Source organism: Ascidia mentula, chromosome 9 (genome assembly GCF_947561715.1).
Source record: "Ascidia mentula chromosome 9, kaAscMent1.1, whole genome shotgun sequence".
Classification (NCBI taxonomy): Eukaryota; Metazoa; Chordata; class Ascidiacea; order Phlebobranchia; family Ascidiidae; genus Ascidia; species Ascidia mentula.
The window spans coordinates 3,365,655-3,392,189 of NC_138574.1; the positions used below are offsets into that span (position 1 = coordinate 3,365,655).

Below are 26,535 nucleotides of genomic sequence, written 5' to 3' on the forward strand. Positions count from 1 at the left end.
TGAACAGCTAGACACAATCTCACATTGATCTCGAGCACAAACAGAAACGAGCAAATAATGGATTTGTACCACAATATCCGTATACATGGTATACCAATACCACCTAACTTACAAATATTTCGTTTTTTTATGAATGTGATTTCATTTTATCGTTCAACAAAGAGTAGACACCCGCTATCCTTTCTTCTGTTACCAATATGGATTGCTTAGATATTTGTTATGTGTGAAACAGTGATGGTATATGGTTTATTTCCGCCATGACGCGTGCAGCGCTTATTCGATTAGTTTATTTGTTCCACTACCCATTTTATTGACTAATTATGGGAACCGCGACAATTGCTAGCGTATTTACAAAAACCAGGGCAATGCAAAATATATGACCGAGGGCCCCTCAACACGGAAGGCAGAAATATTTCATGCAATCGCCAGACGGTTGTGTGATTGCGCATCAGTGTATCTCGACCGTATTATACACCGCAAAGCTGTATGTGCTCTCGTGGCTCAGTCGGTAGAACGTCGGGCCTGGTTACCGCTGGGCCGTGAGTTCAATCAACACTGCTGCAAAGGATATATTATTTTAAAAGATGATTTGTGTTGATTGGTTTTTATTATCTTTGCATTGATGTATGAATTCGCATAAGTGTCCAGAGATTTTTCTTTTGCGTTCCCACTTAAGAGGAAACGGGCCTTAGATTCAGCTTGGTGACAATGCCTAGGCTGCGATTCCATTGTGTCTTGTTATTGATGTGTAATAGCTAAGCCTAAGATTACAAAAATGTAAGGTTTTAAAAGTGGGACGATTTTGCCGAAACAACTCGTCATTACAAATTTTTTTTACCACTACTGGTTATATCTACATTATTACAAAAACTAACAAAGAGCTTCTTGACCTTGTTTCAATAAGATGACAATACATTAATTGAAATTTCCATTTCAAACTCAATACAATAAACGTAATGTTCCCTTGCAACATTATAATGCAGCTCCACATTGAGACATGTCATCATTGAAACAGACAAAAAATTGTTTGCTGCATGATTTTCATGAGAGTCAAGTGTTGAAATTAGTATTGGCCAATCTTTGAGAATGATTGATTAAAGACATTCCTTCTGAGAAATGATGCCGAATCACATCACAAATCAGGTGTTCATTGTAGTAAATCTATTTACGTCAGGCCAACATTATTAAACAGAACTCTTCAGGTAACAATACTTTTGGTACGTCAAACGCAGGTCAAAATGCTATTAACCTGAAGGATACAATATCGAAGCATCGAATCCCGGTATGGTAAAAAAAATCTATATATGCATTGGGGCTTGGGCAACCTGAGCATGGTTCCTGTCTAGGGTATCCTCGATTTTAATCCCGGTATTGGATTTACAAAGCCTCGTTATAACACAAAGGTGGTTTGGCAGCACACCTATACGTTTTAATTACACAGACTGACAACAAATCGTAATAGAAAAATAATCAAACAGTTTTAAACAGCATTGCTCAGGCTATTAAAAAAAGTCTTTTTAAATGTTAGCGCAAATGGTTGTTCTTTGCGATAATTGTATTGAATAATGAGTTACACGTCGTCATTCATCCAAAAGCCGGTACAAAAGCAATGTTGCCGAAAGTATCACAATTAGGTGCTAAAAAAGCCCACATATGTACTGAAACTTTGCATCTGTGTCTTATTCGAATTTAACATACAGGAAATATGTGTATAAGCTGCAGACAGATGGCCACTGTTTCGACCTAAAAGGCTTTGTATTAAACCCAATGGCGCATTGTATTGTCAAACTAGAAACAGTTTTTCTACTGTTTAGAATGCCCACTGGTCTTACGAAGCCGTCAATTCGATGTCTGATTACAAATTACTTCCTCGTGAATACCAGGTTTCGTTCGATGTCGTAAGCCTGTTTAAGTCCGTTTCAAAAGATGCTGCGCTTATAACTAGACAAATTACAGAAAGACACAATGAACACACTAAGCTTTACCTTATTACATATCTAACAGGCACTCGACTGCTTTTGTATATCAAAACAACATTTACCAGCAATTTTTCGCACTCCTGTAGGTTCTCCGATTTTTCAGTTCTAGCCAACATCACCATGCAACGTACAGCTTTTACTTCACAACACCATCACGACTTTGGTTCCGCTTTGTAGGTGACACGGTCGTCATCATGGCTAAAGAGGAAGTGGGACGGTTTTTGGATGACATTCTTAGACGTAAACGTCACGAACGTAAATTTTCGTTATTGGTGCTTGGTGTTTATATTCCTCGACAATTTCTGCTTTGTCTAAACGAAAAATGCTCAAAAAAATGATTTACCACTGCGCTACACGCGTTTTAATAAAGAACTCCTATCTAAACTAATGCACTTTTAGCCAATCTTTACCTGCAGCATTGTGACGTCAGACTTATTCTCGACGCGAATTGGGAAAGATTGGAAACAATAGCCACAGCTAGTAAAGTACTGGCTTACCCAACAATTGGTGCGTTTGTTTTTATTTGTGTTAACTTGTACAGTACCTGGACTGGGCAACATTAGTTGCGAGTCATATGTATCTACAATGAACACGAATAATGCAGATATAATTGTTAATTTTGTGGAAAGCGTAACTTTATCGCAGTATGTTTACGCTGTGACACAACAACTTTTTTATGTGAATGTATATTGTTTTCACAGAAAAACCGCTACACTTGATACATTGCATCGCCAACACAAACATTCGTGGAGCACATTCAAGAGTGGATCGTTTCAGATAGCAATTAGGTGGCGCTTTTTCAAAGTCAGGTTGGAGGAGAGGCGCAGGACCAGGCAACGCACAAGAGGTTGTAACAGGTAGAGAAAGCATAAGTTCACTCGTAATTTTGTTATTCAAGATAAATGTGATAAAAATAAACTGGTGCTTGGTCGCGTTTACTCATGCTATAATTATAAACACTTCAATGAAAAATTGTTTTGTTCCTAAAAACCTAAATGGTTCAAGGAAAAGGGATATTAAAAAACAATATGAAAAGATTGAAGGTATCTTTGATATACCTTTTGTGCCTTCGTTGAAATAATTAAGTTATATTTTTAATGTTTTTAATAAAAGCTATACACACGAGGTGGCGGTAGAGCATTGCTACCTTATCGAATTACGGTGGTGTTGGCGATTTTACGATAGGACGCGGAATTGGCAGATGTAACTTTACACCAAAAAAATAAATCTTGGTTTTTGATGTTTGCATTGCAATTGATATTGGAAGAAAATAGTTACTCCTCAAATGTATATTTGATGTGTGCGCATCGAAGGCATGCCAATAAGTCACGCAAAAAGATATTTACAAGTTGGAAACAGTAAAGATTGTGTAAAGCAAATCATCACATCGTTTGTAAAGTGGTGAAGCTAGGTTTCGATAAGTTAACAATATAACCTGAGAGATCACAATGATATCACAAAAACGTTCTAAAATGTCTCATAAACTGAATCGGCAGAATTAATTTGTTGGTTCACACCGACGTTAATATAGTTATCAGCAGTTTTCTGTGGATTACGGCTATACTCGTTTACTGCAGAGCTTCCTGGAGTGCGTTGAGTTGCTCTGCAACAAAACAAATGAATTTGTGATGTTTTGCTTTGCCGAATTAACGCAAAATGCTATATGCTAATATTTATGCAATGCTAGGTTAAATAATCCAATAAAAAATTCTTACTGAGGCTGCTTTTGGAAATTGCTTGTGTCTTCAACTGGTCTGTTGGTCGCTGTCGGAGCCACAACAGTTCCTTTGAAACAGTAAAGTTACTAACCAATCAGAATTAACAAGCAGATGTTGGTTATTGGCGGGCCATAGAGGTTTGGTAACCATTTCATTTCTTTCCAATTAAATATAGACAGCGACATTAAAACAACACGACATGTCGCCAGCTTTGTTTCCTATCAACCAAAAACTTATTTTTAGCTTGACTCACCTGATTGGGTGAAAGCAGCGAAACACCAAACTTTTTTCATTTTCATCATGACAAGACATGATATTATAATGATCACAGCCAAACACGAGGCAAGCACGATGTTCGGAACGTTTATGGCTGTGTTTGCTGCTGTAGTAACCGACATTGGAGTCTTTGATTCGGCTTTTATTTCGTAAACCATAATGGAGAAATTGTTTACAGTGTAGAAGGGATACCCTGAGTGAACGGTGATCATATATGAACCAAGATCAGATGCTGAAACCTGAAAAACATACTGGTGTTGGGCTTTTGTTCCACAAATCATTGATATGTTATGCTTACATTGGTGAAGTACAAAACTGCTTTGTTAGTGATCGACCTTGACGTATAATGAACATTTTTGATTTCCTTTCCTGTTAAAAAACAACTGTGTGATTGTATAAGTAGTTTTTTTTTATGATACTGAAAAAATATAATACACAAAGTGGTATTCGGTATGGTTGACGGTTTTATTTTATTTTACCAGTTACGCGGTTCAGCGAAGAACAGATTCGATGTTGGTAAAGTTCTTACTGAGTTTAAAAGACAAGCGAAAGTCAAACAGTAAATGACCATAGTTCTCCAGTTACACGAGGCAATGCGACGTTTCACAAAGAAAGTCGTTACAATGAGCATACCGGTTACAATACATTTAAATTAGTAACTTTCAATGCATGAGCAACATTTAATTCTTGATCATAGTCTCACCGTCTTTATAAGCAATTATCGGCTGATGTCCAGATATTGGTGGATTTGACTTAAATTCAGCTTCCACTATCCCATGAGTGTTCAAAGAAATTGTTCGATTTATTGTTATGTTTGGTTCTATCTGAGGAGGAACTGCAATAAACAAAATATCTTCAATACAAGCTCGAGGTACTATTAGAACTTCAAATAAATGGAAGTATCAACAAATTACATAGTATGTTGAGTTTGACCGTTCTGCTCGCCGATTCACCGAAGTTTTTCGAGGTCTGGTAACACGTCACACTCTCGTCATGATATGTTGGTGTGAAAACCACGTTAGCCCACTTCATCTGTATGTAACAAAGCAGTAGTCATATGTGGTACTTGTTTCGTTTCAGTTGCATCATTTTGAGATGAGTTTACATACATATGAACTTACTTTTTCACCTCCCCACGTTTGATTGATAAGGGTTATTTTGACGTAATGCATTTGACTATTAAACATATCACAAAACAATAATACACTGGTGTTGGTGTAAAATGTCACTATAGAATCAGCAATGTTTATATCGAGAAGCCGACCTAAAAATGAAAAAACAGTAACAACTTTGCTGAAAACCTTGCTTATTACTCAGCTCGTGGAAAGTGCTCAACAAACCTCGATAACATCCCACATTGTCACCACTCCATTTGGCTGTTGCACCACAAGTAATTGTAGTTTGTCTTCCAATTATTTGAGATTCCTTTGTAATTATGGTATTGTCACATTGCACGGTCGCAACTGTTCCATAAACCCATTTTTCCGGTAGATTAGGAGAAATTATTTTTAAATGTGGAACTTTGGGACAATCTTTGATTTGGAAAAAATCGAGGCAACTTAAGGTTTAGGAGTTTTAAACATTACCCACATGTATTAAGTAACCTACTGTGAAATGATATTCTAGGAGATTGTAGTGTCATGTCTGATTGATAACAGTCCCATCCATAATCATATATATTAACAAACATTCCATCAAATAAGTCGGGACGAAGAATTGTTAAATTCAAAACTAACTGGGAGGAGTTTCGTTGTACATTTAACTCAACCAAAGATGAGTTGTGTGAATAAAAACGGTAAGGATAGGAGTATCCAATATATAACGAATTGTTGGCCCAGATTTCAAGATATAGATCATTGTGCAGCTGTGTCGAAAAGTTAAATGTAATTTCAATGGACGGAATTCCTTTTGCCCACACAAACATATCATCAGTTGTTTTTCCATTTGAATGTATGGTTGCATTCCAACATCGTCCTCAAAAACAAGAAGCGTGTAAACATAAACAATTGCAACGCATGCAAGTTAAATTATCACAAAAGTACAGATGAATCAGCCAACGCTGCTTGGTGTTGATCAAAAAATCAATTTCGCACACAACGATACAACGAACGTCAGTTTTTGTCTTATTCAGGTGCAATCAGTAGTAACGCACTGCTGATTAATTATAAACTTACCCGCACTTGCCAGTTGATTTGTTTGCAAAATCAACAACACCAAACTTCCCAGTAAAAGTTGTAACAAACTAGCCATAGTTCCTGATGGTCTTTGCACTCACAGAGTGTAATCGCAATGTCTCATTGCATTGCATATGTGGCATGACACCTACGTTTCAAATACACCCACTTAGATCAAATCGTGATAGAAAAATGTCAAACTGCTCATGAACATTATAATAGACAATGCTCAAGGTATGAAAAAACCACAAACCATGTTATAGTGTATCAGTGTTTTTGTCGAAAAATAATCTTTGCATTAATTGCATTAAATAGTGAGTTGCGTGTCGTCATTCATCTTAAAGTAGGCGGGAAAGTAGTGTTAAATGTGGTAACTAATTATACCCCATAATTTAATGAAAACTTGACACCAGTGTCTGTTTGAAGACCTGCGTATGCGACAAGGCGTTATTAACGAAGAAAACGCTGTTTGTGAAACAGATTTAGGCAAACCATAAGCCATATACACTAAATAGTGTACGCTCTAAGCGCATTGTTGTTGATCAAACTACAAACCCACGTATTAAACAGCTGCGCACCCGTTAATAACAAACATCATTGCAACTATGCTACTGATCATACCCACTCATTTTGTAATACGTATGCACCGATGTACTGTTATTTAAGAACTTTTCTGCAGGCTTTATTGCATAATTGTCCTGTACTATTTACATACATTTTTTACGGGAGGAAAAATTTATACTGGGGTTAATATCCGTTGCAAGTTTTACCCCTCATACGACAAACCATGTTACAATGCTGTAGAGGACATTGCAGTAAAAATCCATCTACCTGGTTGTGATAAACACATATAACTGAAACGTGTTTGAAGTACACCAATGCAAGGTTAATGCTGACAAATCCAATAAGATTATTTTTTAATGTAAAGAAGTGGAGGAGATGTGATATAAAGTGAACCACATGTAAATGATTCCAGAAGTGGTTGCTGATCTCACTTTTGGATCTAGTTGCTGGGCGGTGCTCTTTCATACGCACAAATAGGTTGCGTGTGGGCTCTCCAATGTACGTGGTTAGTTTGTAGAGGCAAAGGAAACGAAGGAAAAGTTTAGGCAAGCCAAAAATACGCAACTTACAACCACACCTCTCCATAGACACGCGTGTTATTCAGAGTCAACACTGTATAATGTTTCAGTTTCTCTTTTAGTGCTTTTGGGTTTCGATGCCCTGGGTGTTTACCAGGCCAATACACAGAGGGAAAAAGGTCTGCTTTTTATCGTTAAGCATGAATTCATGTGCATATATTTTAAGTGGTTCAATAAGCATCCGCCATTTTCTTCGTCCGAGACTGTCGTTCCTCCAAAATTCACCTCATGTCCTGTATCTGCTACATGTTGAGACAACGCTGCACCCGCGGTCTTCTTGCACTTGGCCACATCACATTGGTGTTCCTTTGGCTTTGTTCGTAGGACGAGACCGTCTCGCCAATGGAAACGCCTTCGCAGTCAGCACAGGGTATGAAGCATAACACACCTTAGCTGTAAAGTGACACATATGCTGAATAGAAATGTAATGACTTGTTCAGTTTCACGTTTTTGTTGTTTTAAGCCCTGCTGCCATTGCGAATGAGGCCGTTGTTGGAAAAACCACCGGGAAGCGATCCAAATGCGAAATAGGCAGCGGTTTGCTCATTTGGTGATAAGTATGTGAGTTTCGGTGCCTTGCCTGTGCCGCTTCTTAGCCGTCGTAGTCGTGAAATGGTCTTAGAAACGTCACTATCCTTGTTTTTTTGCGCAAAATTACTGTTCAAAAAATCGTCGATGTTGTCGTTCGTGATTTCCAAATAAAACAGGAAGAATCCGACGTCGCCGAATTTTGCCGCCGATATCAGGTTTTTCCGTAGACCTTGTAAAATCGCATGCGTGTTTTCCTCCACGGCTTTCTGTAGAGTTGTAAAGTTTTCCACTTCCTTGTTCTTTCCACTATTTTCGCACAACCACAGAAGAAAGTCGGTTCCGCTTTGGGAGTCGTTCATGTGAGGACGAAATCGCCACATGAGGGCAACAAACAACAAGCAGAGCATAGACAGGAAAGCGACCTGGGCACAGGCGATTACCCACGGGGTTCTAAATGAGAAATATATGCATTGGTATTTGCTCTGACAAACAAAAACGGGGTCGGTATTTCCTAGAATCACTCCGAAAATGTACAACAGGATTGCTCCGGAAGCAACTAACAAGGAGGCAGAATTTCTGACGAAGTAGGCGTTCCTGATGTTAAAGTGGTTTTTGGGCTTTGCTTTGTTCGGGAGATTATTTGTTTTTTTAACGTACAGTTTTTGCAATTTTTCTGCAAGTTCAGAAACTGTTAAAATCTGCCGTAGTGCTAGAAGCTGTTTGTATGCATCAACTATGCGAATATTGTCTATGAAGCTTTTTTTCGTTACCGTTATTCCATCTTTTCCGTTTTCAGACAGTTTCCTGAGCTGGTCTTGTGGTTTCATTTCCCGAACCGATTCAAGACGATAAAGAGTCGACGGGTTGTCTAAATCTAACATCAACTTTGACACCATGGCCCTGTGTTTTTCACCACAGTTTTCGAAGTTTATAAATTGGTCACCGGTTTGTGCAAATGGATTAAAAAAGTCACATTTTTCTTTTGTTGCCGTGCGACGCGTTTCCACATAAGCCTTGATTTCAACGTTTTCACGCCAGTCTTCTGCTTCCCAGAGTTTACTTTCCAGAAACAATCGTCTTGTTTTGTTCAACATCTCTCGTTCCTTTTGGTTACGAAGAATCTGTAACAGGGCAAGCGCATCGCTTTGTATGCTCAATAAGACCTGAAAGTTGTTGAAACCGAAACGATCCAACAAGCTTTCTTTGAGTTTGCGTGTGCTCTCAATTTGACGAAGAGTGAGTAACTGAGCGAGTGTTTCAATTCGATCGTCTAATGTCCTCAAATCATCATTACTTTTGTCAATTAATTTTTCACTGCACCACGTTGACGAATCAGCAAATATACGACGCAGTATTGTGTCTGTGGGTAAACGGATCATCCTTTGAACGCTGGACTCGACTTGAGATTCGTGACGACATACTTGCGTCATAAGTGTTTCTAACGTTGGTGACGTATCTTCTTCGCAGAAATCTAGCATTTGTAACCTCTCATCTGTGGGTTCAACAACCAAAGATTCTTTGATTATTTCTTCTTTGATTTCTATGTTCATTCCGTAGCAAATAGGGCTTGCAAAGCTGTATTTTGTAAGTAGGTCAAGGTATGGAAAAGCATCAAAATATCGAACAGCGTCATTGTGCACTTGATCGAGCATTTTTTTATATTCCGCCGGCCAACGGTCTTCGGTTTCTGGCGAATCAAAAAACGTCTTCGTGATGTGTCTGCTCGCCGTTCTGAGATGGCGCTCGTAATCGGCCGAATCTGGCGCATCAGCTGTGGTAACCAACCTGATAAGCATATCCGTCGAACTATCGAACTCAGAAACCACGTTAAACAGCTTCCTGAATCGCGAAACTTCGTTTGTAACTTGAGGGATGTACTCCCAGAAGTTGATTGCCACAAACATGACACAAGATACCAGCATTGAGATCCACCAAAAGTTAAGAAGGAAAAAGTCTGCTTCCTCTGTGCATTTTTCGTTCACGAACATCATCTGTGGTTCACTAAACGAATCAGTAACATTGCCGTTGAGAGGAAGACACCTCAATGCGTCGTTATCAGATTTAAAGACTAAAAATAAACTTAAACCAGCCACAGCAGTCACAACGAAACCTTGAGCCGTTTCCCACCATGGCTTCAGATCATTTACAGCTAACAGGTCAGCCTGGGGGTGGACCTCGCCAAGCGACATAACCAATAAAAAATACGTTTTAATCGACTCTGCAAATTGAAAGTTGTTTATATTAGATTCCTCGTTTCAATCAAAAAGCTAAATAATTAAATAAATCTATGAACATTATGCATATATTTTTGTATACCTGACAGTGAACATGCTGGTTAAAATGTGTAACTCATTATTGCAAAATGTATGTCTTTGCCAGAGAATTTCTAATTGAAGTTGTTTATGGGCATTCAGAATAATAATTATCTGAACACATGGTTACTTGATTTTGTGTCAATACTTAATTGGGGGACAAGAATATTATGAACAACAACACGATTCATGACATAAGCGGATGTCGACGTCATCAACATGGCGTAAAAACGTGCTGTCAATATTAGTAAAACAAGTTACGATGGATACTGTCATGAATACAAAAACCTGTATTGGAAATATTTCATCTACATGAACAAAAAGCAAGATATTAACAAGGTGGTTTAATAGTTCTTCCCTTAATAAACAATTAATTATTGAATCTTTGGTCTGTTTATTGTGCATTGATGAAAAGCATGAATATTCTGTTAAAACTATCTGATTGAGCAGAAGCATTTTGAATTTTTAACTCAAATAAAATGAATTCTTTGTTGCAATTTTGTACAAGCAGGTATTGACAGAAAGATAAATTGTTACCGCTTATAACTTTTATGCACTATAACTGCCAAAATTTTCTATGCATAACATCCTGCTACACTTTATAGGATCTCGGCACCATCTGATTCTATTTTCTTTAGGTATCGTTAAGTGGCGAAATCTTTCCTTCAAACCAACGGTAACTGACTGATATGATCAATTTATACCCAGGTACCTCGTGCTTATACGCCCATGCTTCCGTTTTCGTGTATCGTAAAATGAAAAAATTGTATTATCATTTAACGTGCCACGCGTAGCAACGAATTACGTGATCCTCTGTGACACATAAGATTGAAACCAGTGACACCAAACGCCATATAAGTAAAATTTGCATCCCATGCGAAAACACCAAACATGAGTGTAATTTATCATCTAAGGATGATAAGGCATCCTTTCCTATGGTCCCAATTCGGCCGCAGGTATATATAGACTGTTGAAAGCACCTATTTTTGTCAATTAGGGCAGTATTTTTCAACCTTTTTGAGCCACGGAACACTTTTTTTATTAACATAATCTTGCGGAACACCAAATTGTTGGAAGTATTGGCATTATACTTAACCAGCAACAGACTAGCGCAATTACAATCTTATTATTACAAAACGAGTCTCATTGTTACACAACACTAATGAAGCAATTCGTAATGGAACATTCAAACTGATGATAATGGATGATTACTTTCATAAAGCTTTTTACGCCCGTTGTGATAAACAAGTGATTTCCAAACCGTGTTCCACGGAACATCAAACTAATAAATTTCTTGCGGAACACCTAACGATCTTTCACGGAACACTGGTGTTCCACGGAACACCGGTTGAAAATCACTGAATTAGGGCATGATTACACCACGAAACCGTTTGAAACAAAACAGAGCGGGCCAATTAGGCTTTGAGCTTATCTGCCCCATTATTCGTTTGGTATGTGACAACCTGGATCAACCAGGGCTTTATTGTCAGTTATAGAAAATTCGTATAAGTAGCACAGCATGTTTATGCACCTCACCAAGTAAAGTTCTCATTTCCGTCGACCTAGTGTTTCTGAACTTGAAACTTATCTTCATTTATCCGCGTTGCATGCTTAGGCCTATATTTTGGTGGACCACAGACCCCCTGCGCATTTAACAAAAAAAAATTTGTAAAAAAGCTCAAGGTGGTCCAAAAAATTTGCCGCAACATTTCGCAGAGGCTCTGAGTTAAACTACAGTAAAAGTTCGTCGCGAATTGGAAAAGGTCTGGAACCACTGGATTAAACAACATGTTGCGGGAAAGTCCCCATTGGGAAATTTTTTTATTTCGATTGCATTTTTCTTGAGCTTAACACCGTTCGTTCCATTTCTTGCATATCTTGCACACCTTCTACAATAAACATGATCTATTCAGATGACGAATTGGACACTGAAGAGACGGAAACCCGCGATCCCTTTACAATTAGCGGAAGAGATAGTGTAATATTTGCTGTCGATTGCTGCAAAGGCAAGTATGAATTACTGCATATTTGTGGAAAATATGACTGTAAAAGGAATCAGGACAAAGCTTAAAGTAGGGGTGTGCAGACCAGCCCATCCATACATCTGTTTATAAGATAAATGTTTAATTTTATTTTAGTATTTGAATCCACATTGGCGCCTGACACATAACCCTCATTGTTTTATTGGTGCCCATGCCATTTCATGTTTTACATTAGTTTTTCATGTGTGTAGTAACTTTATATGCAAAATAAAAGTGATTTTCATTTACTCTGTCCCCTGTTACATTTATTGTAGTACCGAACCAGATTGGAAAGTTTGTGATTTGCACAGAAGATATTTTGTTGAGTAACTAGAGAACATTTTTCAAATGGTACTGAACCTACAACCCGATCATTTTATTTATAGCAGTTTTAATTTATAGAAATGTTTGAAAGGAATGATGATGAAGATGATGAAGGTACTCCGTTTACAAGGGTCGTCACTGCAATACATGACATGTTTTTAAACAAAATAATTACAAGTGACAAGGACCTGCATGTATGTGTCTTAATGTTACTGTCTTTTAAATGCTTCTTTATGCAAATTTACGTATCAAAAAAATATAACTTTAACACTTCACTGTGTGTAAAATTTTCTTTAATTTTTAGGGCATAATATTTTTTGGAACAGAGAAAAGCAGGAACCCCAGTGATTTGTCTCGTGTGGTGGTTTGGCAAAACTTTGATGTTCCCTGTGTTGCAAGCATAATGCAGTTGCGTGAAGCACAAAATATGACAGGGAAATCATTTGAAGAAGAGTATGGATTCAAAACAGGTTACTATGATCGTCTACATTTTATAAGTACATTCATATATTGGTATGTAGCAAACTGGTGTAAAAACGTATGACGATCATTTTACTGTTTGAGCTAAAATGTCTTTTTTGTTTCAGATCACCAAATAAGTGATGTTTTATGGGCATGTCTTAATATGTTCAGTGGCACAACATATAAATTAGCAACCAAGACTTTGCTAGTTTTTGCATGGAATGATGATCCTCACTCCGGTAATTTCCACAAATACAATTTGAAATGCATAAAATTTCTTAGAAAAGCTTAGAAAAAGTGACAGAAAGTAAATTTTAATCTGTTTAACACTGTAATTGACTGTCAGACACGAATTATATTATGTTACTTTAACATTCTTTTTTTGTTGTAAAAGTATGGTAAAGTGGTCATGCATTTCTGATAACTTTTTTCCAGGAAATCGAAATTCCATCAAGCGAGCTAAATCTAAAGCTGTTGATCTACTTGAGCATGATGTTGATGTGCAAGTCATTTCATTCAACAGCAATTTTAAACATGAAAAGTTCTACAAGGCAAGAACAATTTTATTATAAATTAATTTCTGCAATACACCATGTCAGTCTCAGTCTATAACTTTCTGTGATTACTGGTTCACTATTTTTGACTGTTTAAAATCTTTATTCGCACAAATCTGTCAAAAATAGTGCACCAGTAACTCCAAAAAAAATAAAATTTAAACAGAATAATAAAAAAAACAATAAATTATGTTCAACTTTTTTCAGGATATTGTTTCTGACCCTGACAGCATTCCAGTAAATATAGACCCTCTGTCTTCAATCACTAATCTTTACAGCTACCTCATGCGAAAGTGCTCCAAACAACGCCCACTAAATAGGTAAAGGTGATCTAAGTGTTGTCAAGTGTAAGGCTTTTCTTTCTGCCAATATTTTTTGTTAATTTGGTTTGGCCAAATACATTCCTAAAACCTTCGAAACAAAAATGTCCCTAGGAATACAACTCACGATTTTGTAAATGTACAACATTACCAATAGTGCATTGAGAATGATTGTAGAAATAAATCAAAAAATCTCCCAAATTAACTTTACAGCAGCTATATTGTTTATCTTGAAAAGTCATTGATATCTTACTATCTTTTGAAGATATGTTTTTTTTTGGAAAGTGTAAATTATCTGGGTAAAATGGTGCAATTTTAAAATTATTTTACACAGAAAAAAGAATTTAAATGTAACTATTTCATGTTTTTAGAATACCTTTCCGGTTGGCTGAAGGTGTTGAAATGTCAGTTGGAGTTTACACTGTGGCGCGAAGAGCAACAAAGTCAGCCGCAGTTTGGCTGGACAGTGAAACAAACAAACAAGCCCACTTGCAAACAAACTATGTGGATACAAACACTGCTGAGATACTGATGCCAAGCGACATCAAATATTTACAGGTTCGAAAATTTAAAAAATCTTATTATTATATCACAACATAGTGAAAAAATGTGTTGTGATTACCGGAAAACATGATAAATTACTAATCTGTTCATTTTTCCACCATAATTTGTTTTCCTAATGTTTTATTTTCTATCATCTTCAGAGAATAAACACTAATGCTGGTAAAATGTCACAAAATACATTGTATACATAGGCAGTATTATTACATGCCATGGCATTATAGGCAGGATTGCCCCACTGTGCAGGTCCTTGCTTGGCGATCACAACTAACGTATTGTGAAACCACTGAGCTCCTGTAGCTCAGTTGGTAGAGCATTGGTCCTGGTTAACCCAGGGACGTGAGTTCAAACCTCACCGAGAGCTTAATTTTTCAAATCTTGCTCTGACTGGACTGTCAAGCCTGCAAACCTTATGATGTTGTATACAAAGGTGTATATTTTCAATTAAACAGCAAATATTTACATAATATACATGATGCCCATGTGTTCTATCTGGTTGCAACATGTATAAATAAATCTAGTCAATTTTCTCAAACAAAGTTGTTCACCACGATATGTGTGACAGACCTGGGCTGGCCGAGATTTCATTTTTGAAAAAGAGGAAGTGGAGAACATGAAAAAGATTGAGAAAGTTGGACTCACAGTTGTCGGCTTTCGATCTAGAGAAAAAGCAATAAAAATTTGGCACCACGTTCACCCAGCTCAATTTATTTATCCAGATGATGAAACAGTAAAAGGTAGCAAATTTTTTAAGTTTTGTTTTTCTTTGAAATGTTTCCCAAAATTTTTACAAACGATGAAATTTTTTCTTTTGTTTTCTAGGAAGTGCAACACTGTTTGCTGCCTTACTTACCAAGTGTATTGAAATGGACAAAGTCGCCATTTGCAAGTAATTTATGTTAATATCTGCCAGAACCTTAAGGGGGATTTTATTATGAACGGAATCCAGGTTTTATGGAATTTGAACACCTAATAAACAATAACATCTGTAAAAGAAAGACAAAGTACAAATCACACACTGACAACAACAGGGCACTGGCAAACATGTTAAGGCGTAATTATGCCAGAGGCACAATCAGTTGCAACCACTGGCTAAATGTTGCATTCCATCTCCACGCTATCAAAAACAGTAAATTACAATGTTTGGTTCACCCAAAAGTTTCTGCCAATTTTGCATTCTTAAAATTGTCAATAAAATACATCTTTATGTTCCTATTCTTTCAGCTTTGTGCCTCGGGCCAGCTCGGCTCCAAAAATGGTGGCCCTTCTGCCTCAAAAGGAGGAAATTGATGAAGAAACTTCTGAACAGATTAAACCACCAGGATTTTATGTAATATTTCTTCCATATGCTGATGACATTAGGTAACAATCACAATTTAATTGAAAATGCAGAAATAAAAGTGGATGATCCAGCTTGGCTGCGAAGCCTGTGAACCATTAAGTAAAAATGTGTAACCTTTTATCTAAATTGTCAACAATTGCTGTTAGAAAAAGGGGAAAAATACATCCTAGTTTTTATATGGCTGTTGTACTCTGTAAGAAGACATAGCTTGTTTAATATTCAACTTTTTGTTTAATAAAGAAAAGTGCCGATTGACAAAACTCAGCCAAAGGCAACAGCAGAGCAGGTTGCAGCTGCTGAAGCAATGATTCGAAGACTTCGGTTTACATACAACCCTGAAAACTTTGATAATCCAGCGCTGCAAACTCATTACAAGAACCTCGAAGCAATGGCTCTGGAAAAAGCTAAACCAGATCCTATCGAAGACCACACAAGTACGTACATTGCGTTCACAAAGGATTTTTTTTTCTGCCATGTTTAAACAGTTTTAAAAATGCCTTCTAAGAAAACTTTTCATTTCTATAATTAACAGTTTTTATAATAATGAAATTTGTCAATACTAGAGACTTCTAGGTTTTGTTATTTGACATTTTGTTGAAACAAAATTGCCACATCCCAAACTATACATATAAATAGAGTTTCTCCCAAGAACTTTTGATTGTTGATGTCAGAAATTATGTAGGATTTAGTTTAATTTTCCAACATTTGGTGTAAGGTGAACACTTAACATTAAAACTATGTGTTCCAAAACATTCTGAAGATTAAAAGATCATATTTTTTTCCATTTCAGTTCCAGATTATGAAAGAATCACAAAAAAAGCTGGTCCACAGATTCAAGCTTTCAAAGAGCTTGTATTTGAACCTGGTTATGATCCTTTAAACAAACCAACCAAAAGAAAAACCACAGCATCTGGAGGCAGTGGATTAAAAAAACCTAAAGCTGATATAGGCAGTGTGAGTGTTACTGATTGAAACTAAGTTGTTTTTTGGAAATTATGGTTTATGTTCTGAAAAGAGAAAAACGCTTGCTGACAATGGACATGTTTTATTTATTTAACATGTTTCCGATTATGGCACAAGTTATTGCTAAACTGTCTAAATATGTAAAAACATGCAAATGTTGAGCATGTTTGTTTACAAAATTGTGAGTAAATCTGGTCATAAAGTCACTAAGGTTTATGTTGCTTTGCAGATAAATGTACAGCAGTGTGTGGCCAGCAACAGTCTGGGAAAATTCACTGTTCAGGTTCTAAAGGAAATATGCAAGGAAAATAATATTCAGTGCTCAGGGAAAAAGGCAGACATCATTTCTGCTATTAGTGACCATTTCCAATCTTGAACAAAGTTCCCTTTGCTGTGTTTCACTTTCAATTAGAATTATGTGCGCTTAATAAATTGTTTTTTTACTCACCAAGAGGTGTGCTTTCATTGTTAACTTACTGGTATGTTGGCAGAGATTGATTTATTAATTTTTTGCTACACAAACAGCATGATCCAAGACATGCACTCTGTAATATGTTTTAACTAGGCATGGGAAATTCACTGCTCTTTTATCCATTTCAAAAGAGGAAATAAATAATCAACTTTTTAGTAACTTGATGCGGTCATATAAAATGTATGGGGCCAAAAATATTACCTGCCCACATCTGTTTTGTGACATAGTGGTATGTTTAGCTGCAAAAAGGTCTCACTGGCTCTCTGCAAGCTAAAGGTTGTCGGCTTCAGAACAAGACAACATGCCAAGTGAATATCTAAATATCAATATTTCTCGGCATGCTAGTTAAAAAGCTAGTCCAGTGTTACAGTCACAAGCTGTACTGACGTGACCTTACAGGATGAAACCTTGTGCAGTACTGTTTTCAGCTCTTAATTATCTCATACCAGTTATCACAACAAAACTTTCAACTGCTTACACTGCCAGAACAACAACAGTTGGAAAATTACAAAAGACCAATTCATTGTATTTCAAGTACACAAAAACAAATTCCAATCTTATATGTGTTAATGTGGACTGGATATTTAAAACTTATTAATACTGAAGAAGAGCAGAAACGTATTGCTGTGTAATTGATTCTACTCCGAATATATAAATTCAATCAATTAGATGACTTGTATAAATGAAGAAAATCCCTGCAAACAAATTAATTTGTATTAATGTCACTAAAAATCTGTATTGCAAAACTTGCTGTGTGGCAGAATAAACTTCGAAAAATAAAGTATGTACAAAATAATGAGCTCAATTAATAAAATTCACAGCTAAAAGTATAATATCTTACTTGTGCAAGTAAAACAACAAGTAAGAGGTAGATTGTCGCCCTAACAAAACTTCACTTTCTGTCACATTTTCAACATGGCTGTCATTGAAACATTGCCATTTGCGGGATGGGAATTCACTCATAACGTCGCTAACATAATGCCCTGAAATATTACATGGGTAAATTTAATCAAATTTGCAATTAATCCACATATTTAAAATACAAGTCTATAATTTTCAATATGACTCACCAACATTTGATGATCCACCTTTATGGCTAATGACGCTTACCAAGCGATAAGCATTTGCTTCCTTTAGGATTTCTTCCTCCAATTTTTCATCAACCTTTTAGTTAATAAATTAAAGTATATGGAAATACATTATACGTTGGTTAAAATAGATCTCATTTTACCACAGTAGGAGAGTACTCCTCTGGTTTAGAGATGGGGTCTGTGCTTGATGATTTCTTCGTTTTTGCTGGGGAATTGTTGGCCAGTCCGTCATGGTGAATAATGCCATTTGTCTGCATTTAAGCCACAATTTACTGAATATATTTTCAACATGGGGACAACTCCATATATGACGCATTAAAATGAGAAAAAGATTAAATGCTGCTAGTCCAGCAGTGTTGTGCAACACTATGTGAAACATACAATTTTACAAACAGTTGTTTTTCAAAAACATATCATAAATGCTCCGTCATGTACCTTGTACAGTTTTACCCGGAAAAATTACTAAAGATTTACATGCTGATGCCTGAAAAAAGGATGGTTCTGTGTGTAATAATGTGTAACAATGTAATTTTCTAGCATGTTGCAAGATTCTATTTTTTATGCTGTTGCTCTGTCGGAGAGCAGTGGTTTATCACCCAACTAAGATTGTTTTTAAAAAGAATTCAACTCTACTGAGTTCTTGTTTGTATACAGTTTTCCATTAAACATAGTTTTGTGTTTGGTAATCATTTGAAGACAAGATTTTCTGTACTAATTGTTACATTGTGAAAAACTGGCCTGAAAATTCGTAGTAAGAAATTCAAGCAAACCTGGCCAAAAACAGGGAAGACAACATCTTCATCATCATGATCTGTATCTTCACCAGACAAAAAAGCATCCAGTTTTGTTGATCCAACTGTACTGAAGGACATTGTTGCTTCAGAGTCTGCAGACCCACTATCACGAGTGGCATCTGACAACTTAATATCTTTTTTAGGTGATATCGATGGCACAATTTGAGGGTTTTCAACTGTAGCTGGTTTAGTATTTTGTGTTTTAACAGAAGTTTTTTGTATATTTTCTTTGTTTCTTGTTTCATTGCAGAGATCAGTGGTGATGTTTTCATTTGAATCAATGTTGGTTGTGTTGTTGTTGTTCGCTGTGACATCACAACTTTGGAGAAAACTTGTGTCCTGATGGAATAAAGGTCTTTTACAAAACATAATCATTGTTTTGAATACAAAATATGCAAAATTATTTTCATTATTTCCATGGAACTAACCAATATATGCTTAAGACATTGCACGCAAAAAATTACGTTTACATACGTCTCACAGAAAATTTACCTTTTCATTTCTGAGAGACAATTCCATGGCAAGAAGCACCTAAAATAAAATGAACTATTTAACACAAAAATACACTTTTTTCTGCAAGAAACTACCACAGTCAGGCATATAATAATTTACATTAATCAGGTGTTATACAGAAAGCAAAAAAATGCTGCAACGAAAAGCATTCACAATTATTTCATACCTGTTGCTCTTCGGACAAATTCCTCAATTTTTCACTGTCTACAATATCTTTAAACTGTTTCTAGAAAGCAAAGGTTTTACACATGAAGTGCACCAACACAGGAGCAAACTCACATACCTGCTGACTACTAAAAAATTCCATCTCACTCATCTCCAGTGCTTTAGTCAGTTCCTTGTCATTTTCAATTGGTAGTAAGTCAATAACTTCATCATTGTTAATAGGCTTCAGACTATCTGGATTGTTGTTACATTCTGCAAAAAGTACTTTGTTTCATTTGGTCCGTAATGAGTTTAATAAGACTTAAAAAAACTCGACCTACCGTCAACTACTACTGTCTTGCTGTTATTAGTGTTGAGATCGTCTGCCAAGGGTCTGCAGGAAAGCACAATTGAAGTCAAAAAGTTTGTTAAGATTCATAACAGATTTTCCATAAAAATAATTATACATATCTATATACTAAATGCTGGGTATTTTTTTAATCTTGTTAAAAAATGCAAACAAGATTGAAATATCAACAAAAAAAAAGGCACATCAAAAAAGCTATCTTACTTTTCAGGTTCATCATCACTCGTCAAAATCACAACTTCCATCTGAGCATTGGGCGATTTATTACTCGCAGGTTTATAAAAATCATCATCCAGGGTTGCTACGTCAGTATTAACTGTAATGTCTCTGTTGCAAAACCTCTCAAAACTTATATAGGGAGGCAACACCACAGGCAATCGCAGCTTTTCACTATGGTATGAAGTCTGGTTGTAGGAGTATCTCTTCAGGTAAATCATCATTATTCTTGTAGATAAAAGAAGAATGTATGAGAATGCTGATACTCTTAGTGTTGCAAAAATTCAACAGCTTAAAAATTAACATTTTATTTAGTGAGAAGCGATTAATTTGCAACTAGACCAACATGAAGGACTGTTATCATTTCTACGAATATATGACTGAACTTAAAATCTAATTCATGCAAACCCAATAAGCAGCCAATGGCTCAAAAAATAACACATGATGTTTAGTTACCTTGGTAGCTTTGCAATATTTCTTTTCACTGTGGCCTGATTTGATTTACATTTTTCACAACTATGCTCAATACTTTCCTCTGCAAATGACGAATTGATCAACTTTTGAAGATGCAAAGTTCCACCATTTTCACTTTGCCTAAAAATGTACTTTTTGAAAAACAAGGCAGTAGGACATCTAAGTTTTATAACTTGAGCATTACAATTGGTAAGTTTCCCTGTGTATAAATATACATACATGGAAATATTTTATTGAATTTGGTTTGAATATCTTGTCTTGAATTGCATTTCAGAATATTAAAATGTTCTTCTTTGGTGACAGATCAGTTTAGGTGAATTTTTTAAAATAAATTTATGCAATCAAAATGTTTGGTAATGAAATATATTGTTTATCTTGAATATTTACAAAGTCTTAAATTATGTTCATAAGGTTATTTGTTTTTACTCTGATTAACGTGTTTTTTTTTGCTGACTCATTTAAAGATCAAATTAAAGTATTACCTTTGCTGCAGTTCAACAGGTAGGTCATACCATTCATCCTTGGCTTTTGTCACCGATTTACATCTGAAATAAACACATGCAACTGCAGTTTACTCTCAATCAAAAGTTAAAGGAATAAACCATACAAAATAATTGCCCTACTTGTTGCAGGTGATTTGTTGGGCCACTGTAAATGAGAAATTTTTGCTAACTGGGCATTCTGCATTAGGTTTAACTGCACTTGTCGAAACATCAACATTGTTATTGTTTGACTCGGACAGGAGCGCTTTATTAGCCTTGGTGATGTCTTCTTGTAAGGTATCAAGACACAGTCTTAAAAATTCATGTGCGTCCTGCAAATAGAAATGTTTAAAAAAATTTGTTCCGTTTTACAATATCTTTTGCTGGAAACATGTTCTGATTGCATGTTACAATGGCAACAAAACAACACTAATGAAATAAACCAGAAACAATTGAATGTTTTTTGCACAAATGAAACAACAATATATTGCCGCAATTCTTTTGTAACATTTTTGTATTTTAAATTCATTTCTTTTCTATAAAAAACAAAAGCAACATAATGTATTAAAATCCCAAAACAGCGATCTGTAGACAGCTCAGATCGATTTACGTATCAATAATAATGTATTAAAATCCCAAAACAGCGATCTGTAGACAGCTTGATTTACTAATCACATTGCAAAAACAACATATTTACATGCTGCAAGAAACCGTAAAACTGCTTTGCACTGGCGCTGATTGCAAGTTTCACTTTTTTCAACAAAATTCTCTTCTCCGAATCACTGGTGGTCAATCTATGTTTCATCAAGTGGACCATAGCTCTGTGAAAGGATTTTATTCAACTGAATGCTTTCGCAAAAAAACAAAACAATTAAAGATTTACTTACCTGAGAAGGCTGTCGTTATGTAAAACCTGCTCAAACTTTTTTCCAAGGGAATAGAGATCATACTGAAATGGTAGGAGCCCAAATAGTGATTGCAGAGTAGAGTTCATATAACAGGTGTTGCCAAGATTTTGGAAGCTTCATCCAGAAAAACAAAACATAACAAATATTATTTTGCATCAGAATTATGGACAAGAAGCAAAATTATCAAAATAAGCAGTAAAAATGAAAATAAATACATCCATAAAATAGAGAAAAGTGAAAAAAAAATTTTTGGACTAGGGATACATCAAAAAAATCTTTGCTTTATGCTTTCCTAACAGGAAAGTTACATATCATGCATAGCTTGCTAAAAAGCTCTAGTTATGGAGTGGATAATACACATTATTTGTGCATATACTGTGTACAAGGTCAGATTAGTATTTGCCTTTCCATATCATAACAGCCATGCAAACTTAACCATTAAACACTCCCAACTTACAGTGTAATAATAACACAAACCAGCAATCACAAATACAAGCAAAAACACAGCAAAACGTTACGCAACTAACCCTTCAACAGATGAAAAAGTAAAGTTGGCAGTGTCAGCCAACGGTTGAAACACAAAGTTTTCTTTATTGTTGTCATTGTTGTTGTCATCAAACACATCCCTGAAACACGAAAACAAGGGTTTAAATTGTGTAAATTTTTTTGCTTGTTAGTAAGAATGCATTTATTCCTACTTACGCTTTCGCAGAAGCAATATCAGTTGATAGAGGTGAAAACAAAACACTTTCTTTATTTTTCTCTGACCAATTTCTGAAAACCAATAACAGCCATACCATATAATGTATATATATATTACATATATATAGAAAAAGACAACTTTTGTCAGTGCATGAAATAGTTTTGTAAAACAATCTTACTCAAATCTTTGTTGCTGACTGGCAGACTTTTTAGGTGTGGTTTCCTGCAATAATGATCTTCTAGCATTTCCATAGTTCTGAACAGAAGTTATAAAAAATTAGATTGAATCCTAAAAATCTTGCTACTGATCTGGTTGTCACATGTCAGTCTCCAAAACTGTTTTGAAGACCATTATATATAAATAAGCATGGTGCTAATAACATGAATTTTGTTGGCTGCATACATGGCTACAGTCCAGATGGAGTTCGGTGCCCAACAGATGATAATGATTGTACAGTCACCACAAAGTAGAAATTTTTGCCTGGCTTTGGCCGGCAAGATTACATATAGTCACACAAAGCTGCACTAACAAAACCTTACAGGTTGAATAGTGGTCGTCTGTATGCAGTTCACAACTGTTTAAAGAATTCCAATTTGGTAGTTACCTGTATTTTTGAGGGTGTTTGTATTTTTCTTTTTGGAGAAGGAGTGGCATGGACAATTCTCACTTTGCTTAACTCAGAAGCAAAGTTTGATGTTAATGAGTTTGAGCCATAAAATGACCTCTTTGATATTCCTGCATGCATAAAACACTGACATTAGATTGGTTAATGCAGTGGTTCTCAAACTTTTTTGCACGGGACACAGTTAGAAAGATTCATGGGACCAATCATAAAATTAACAGGACGACTTGTTTCAATTTTTTTTAATTTTCAGTTGCAGAAGGCCGAATTAACTTGTTATTTGCCTACATTTTCCCCAAAGATTATGTGTGTTTAAACTGTTACACATCACTCTTTGATACACAAAACTATGCACCAGGGCATCATGAAGCACCACTTTAGTTGAGACAATGCAAGAAAGCATTGTCATATCTATGCTGATTCTGTGACTAATGAGATGGTGATAATAGACGCAAAAAAAAAGTTTACATTACCAGAAGATTTTGTGCCAGATGGCGGAGAGGTGTTTTCCTTTTCTTCTATATTTTCCGACTCAATCTTGGCATGGCGGACTTCAGCTTGAGCACGCCTGGAAAGGAATAAAAAAAATATCTTACCATATGTTTTGGACAAAATACATGTAATAATCTTATATATACCCAACAGTGGGTCTATCAGCACAAATTTTTCTATGTTCCGACATAAAAATATATGTTTTGCAGATCACCAAACAAATAAGCCTACACATAGGTTCATTCATGTACAGGTTACCTGAAGTCATCAAATTTCCTGTGTGACCTCTTATGATCCTTAGTTGGTGTTGTGGTGGATGTAGCCTTTAAATCTGAATCTATATAATTAAAACACATTGGCTTGTATATTTAATTTCGAAAATGTAACCACTTTACCTGTGGTGGTTGCATTGTGTGGATCTGGGTTGTGTTTAGTTTCAAACAGCCTTCTTCTATTTGTTGGTGATTTTAATGTTGGTAATGGTGCATCATGGTTAACTCCTAAATTAAACATGCTTTAGACTATAACAAGAGAAACATTACTTCATTTTCTGACGATAAAGCCTTACAAAATTATGTTTAAAATAAAAATAAGCTTCCTCAAATACCCATGTGTGAAGGGCAGTTTTTCTTCGACAAACTATCATGAGGACTTGCAGATTTTCTTTTGCTCAGACTTGAAATTCTAACAGGAGTATTTTTTTTTTCTGGAGTTACATTCATACTGGAAGATTTATCCGACTTTGTTTGTCTCTTATCAGTTAAACCTTAAAAATAACATAATAAGAATTTCTATAATTTTTATTGATTAATCTATCTATGGTCTAAATTGTAAAGAAAATGTCAAGAATGGCTACAGGTATTAGCCTGTGCAGGACCAGCGGATCTGTCTTTGTACGTATCAGTATAAATGTATACTATATATATAATAATTGTAAAATTTCAGAAAAAAACATTGACATTTGGTGTCAATTTGCAAGCACACAGTCAAAATAAAAATAAAATTTACCATTATTTTGATTTTTGTGTACAACAGGGTTTTTATTCCCCTTTTGATTATTGCCAACACCACAAATGCCTGTTTGCTTGACTTTACATGTAACCCCTGTATGTACAGAACATGTTTTGTTATATAACAACAATACTAAACATAGTTGTTGTCATTAATGTCGGAGGATGTACAAGGATTAAATGAGTATATTTAGTAGTAACAAAAATAGGTAATTTTAAATCAACCTGTGTAACAATTAAGTCACTATTGTATATTTACTATGATGTGACATTTCTTGTACATTAAACTACATACAGTCAAGAAATATAAGCATATTTTTGACATTATCACAATATTAGTATGCAGATATTAAACAATACCTGTAGCTGGAGACAAGTTGTTTCGCTTAAAGGGTCCATCATTATATTGTGGCGATGTAAGTTTTCCATAAGGTGAGTTAGTTTGACCCGATTTGGAATTTTGTAATTTGACTGGTGAATGTGTTTCTTTTTGCATTTTGCCATCTAAACAAAATAATTTATAAGTATCGTAAGTCCACAAACAATTTTCTACAACATGCAAGGAGACAGTTTTGTCACTGAACAACAAGTTTTTTAATAAAGACGAACTCACTGTAACAACATATATACCCATAATTTTTTGCAGGAATGTTCCAACAAGTGTTGCTTGATTGCTTGATAAATCCTTTATGTTAAAAGTTGAGCGCTTTTTGTGTGAAGTTATGATCACTCTTCCACTTTCAGCTTGCACCTGGAATTTGTCCATTTCGTCTGCAATCTAAAAGTTCATGAAGAACACATATTTATGTAAATTGGAATTATTTTTGGGAACTAACATTAATTTATTCTTTCAAGCACAATGTAAGTATTGATAATAAACATTGCAAAACTTCATCCTTTTATTGCGAAAAACATATGCTGACAAACTTTATACGCATATTACTATGGAAAAAGAAATTGATCACAATTGTGCTATTTTCTCATTCATTTACTTACTGGAACATCTATTCGCTTTCCATAGCTAAACTCCACTGTCATAACATGCTCCCCTTTCACCAGTGTATTTGATGAGAAGCTGACATGGGCCTGCTTCCATGCTCTTTCACACTTCCAACCTGCTTCACCCGATTTTAGAATTCGAAACTGCACATTTTTCGCCCGTAATGATGTCATCCACTTTTTGCTCATTTAACTTGGTGAAAATCCCGTGGGGTTATATACATAAACTGATGTTGTCAGTCACCAAGGTCGTAATCGTAAACAAGTGAGTTTACAAACACGCTTTGGTTGGTTTACACGGTGCGTAATCTTTTGGCGGGGAAAAGTTGCACACAAAAAGACCGAAATTCTTATTCATGCGTGATATTTAACAAGATGTAGTCTAAATTCTATAAAAGACAACTGTTATTATTACTAATTGATTGACAACGGCCATTTCCAGTAATGAAATATTTCTTTGTTCAACTACTTCTGTTTTTATGTTACTTCCGTAATCCCAGGTATGTGGGATTTCTGCACTATGATTTCTGTGCTTTAATTTATTTTATGCATGAGTAGGTTTAAAGAAA

The 26,535-nt window shown here is 35.6% G+C and overlaps 3 protein-coding genes across 6 annotated transcripts; 1 reads left to right on the forward strand and 2 right to left on the reverse strand.

The window, feature by feature from the left end:
- Window positions 1-2,715: 2,715 nt before the first annotated feature.
- Window positions 2,716-6,238, reverse strand: LOC145913685 (uncharacterized). The gene is made up of 10 exons (XM_083001429.1): window positions 6,148-6,238; window positions 5,582-5,947; window positions 5,314-5,505; window positions 5,095-5,237; window positions 4,888-5,005; window positions 4,677-4,808; window positions 4,272-4,342; window positions 3,951-4,212; window positions 3,695-3,764; window positions 2,716-3,582 (listed from the first exon to the last, which is right to left on the reverse strand). The coding sequence occupies exons 1-10, from the start codon at window positions 6,221-6,223 to the stop codon at window positions 3,447-3,449; spliced, it is 1,566 nt and encodes a 521-aa protein (XP_082857555.1). The 5' UTR covers window positions 6,224-6,238; the 3' UTR covers window positions 2,716-3,446.
- A 5,744-nt stretch (window positions 6,239-11,982) lies between these two features.
- LOC145913619 (DNA repair protein Ku70-like) lies at window positions 11,983-17,117 on the forward strand. The gene is made up of 13 exons (XM_083001342.1): window positions 11,983-12,138; window positions 12,556-12,671; window positions 12,782-12,947; window positions 13,065-13,178; window positions 13,375-13,490; window positions 13,701-13,813; window positions 14,185-14,371; window positions 14,940-15,111; window positions 15,197-15,263; window positions 15,599-15,736; window positions 15,957-16,150; window positions 16,507-16,670; window positions 16,909-17,117. Exons 1-13 carry the CDS (start codon window positions 12,033-12,035, stop codon window positions 17,053-17,055), a joined length of 1,800 nt encoding a protein of 599 aa, XP_082857468.1. The 5' UTR covers window positions 11,983-12,032; the 3' UTR covers window positions 17,056-17,117.
- Window positions 17,118-17,693: 576 nt separating this feature from the next.
- Window positions 17,694-26,348, reverse strand: LOC145913470 (ubiquitin carboxyl-terminal hydrolase 37-like). Of its 4 annotated transcripts, none has more exons than XM_083001136.1 (27): window positions 25,964-26,348; window positions 25,598-25,745; window positions 25,328-25,471; window positions 24,966-25,061; window positions 24,565-24,723; window positions 24,353-24,457; window positions 24,216-24,288; window positions 23,939-24,033; window positions 23,448-23,578; window positions 23,022-23,098; window positions 22,843-22,914; window positions 22,668-22,766; window positions 22,120-22,254; window positions 21,930-22,053; window positions 21,374-21,564; window positions 21,233-21,295; window positions 20,733-20,870; window positions 20,265-20,504; window positions 20,035-20,087; window positions 19,833-19,966; window positions 19,716-19,775; window positions 19,518-19,567; window positions 19,013-19,367; window positions 18,383-18,493; window positions 18,222-18,315; window positions 17,993-18,134; window positions 17,694-17,846 (listed from the first exon to the last, which is right to left on the reverse strand). In XM_083001136.1, the coding sequence occupies exons 1-27, from the start codon at window positions 26,153-26,155 to the stop codon at window positions 17,813-17,815; spliced, it is 3,315 nt and encodes a 1,104-aa protein (XP_082857262.1). In that variant the 5' UTR covers window positions 26,156-26,348; the 3' UTR covers window positions 17,694-17,812. The 4 variants fall into 4 exon arrangements, with proteins under 4 accessions (XP_082857262.1, XP_082857261.1, XP_082857260.1 ...); XM_083001135.1 differs by having other exon boundaries at window positions 19,013-19,375; window positions 19,529-19,567; window positions 24,216-24,294; XM_083001134.1 differs by having other exon boundaries at window positions 24,216-24,294.
- Between the last annotated feature and the right edge of the window lie 187 nt (window positions 26,349-26,535).

Bases quoted from the DNA above. Each gene is read 5' to 3' on its own strand.
- LOC145913619 (XM_083001342.1), top strand. From the start codon at position 12,033: ATGATCTATTCAGATGACGAATTGGACACTGAAGAGACGGAAACCCGC. The intron at 13,814-14,184 runs GTAAAGGTGATC...TCATGTTTTTAG, and splicing joins AAACAACGCCCACTAAATAG to AATACCTTTCCGGTTGGCTG. The intron at 16,151-16,506 runs GTACGTACATTG...TTTCCATTTCAG, and splicing joins TCCTATCGAAGACCACACAA to TTCCAGATTATGAAAGAATC.
- LOC145913470 (XM_083001134.1), bottom strand. From the start codon at position 26,155: ATGAGCAAAAAGTGGATGACATCATTACGGGCGAAAAATGTGCAGTTT. The intron at 23,099-23,447 runs GTAACTACCAAA...ACTTCTGTTCAG, and splicing joins AAACACCCTCAAAAATACAG to AACTATGGAAATGCTAGAAG. The intron at 18,135-18,221 runs GTGAGTCATATT...GTAATATTTCAG, and splicing joins AGGTGGATCATCAAATGTTG to GGCATTATGTTAGCGACGTT.
- LOC145913685 (XM_083001429.1), bottom strand. From the start codon at position 6,223: ATGGCTAGTTTGTTACAACTTTTACTGGGAAGTTTGGTGTTGTTGATT. The intron at 4,809-4,887 runs GTAATTTGTTGA...TGTTTATTGCAG, and splicing joins GGTCAAACTCAACATACTAT to TTCCTCCTCAGATAGAACCA. The intron at 3,583-3,694 runs GTAAGAATTTTT...GTTTTGTTGCAG, and splicing joins AATTTCCAAAAGCAGCCTCA to AGCAACTCAACGCACTCCAG.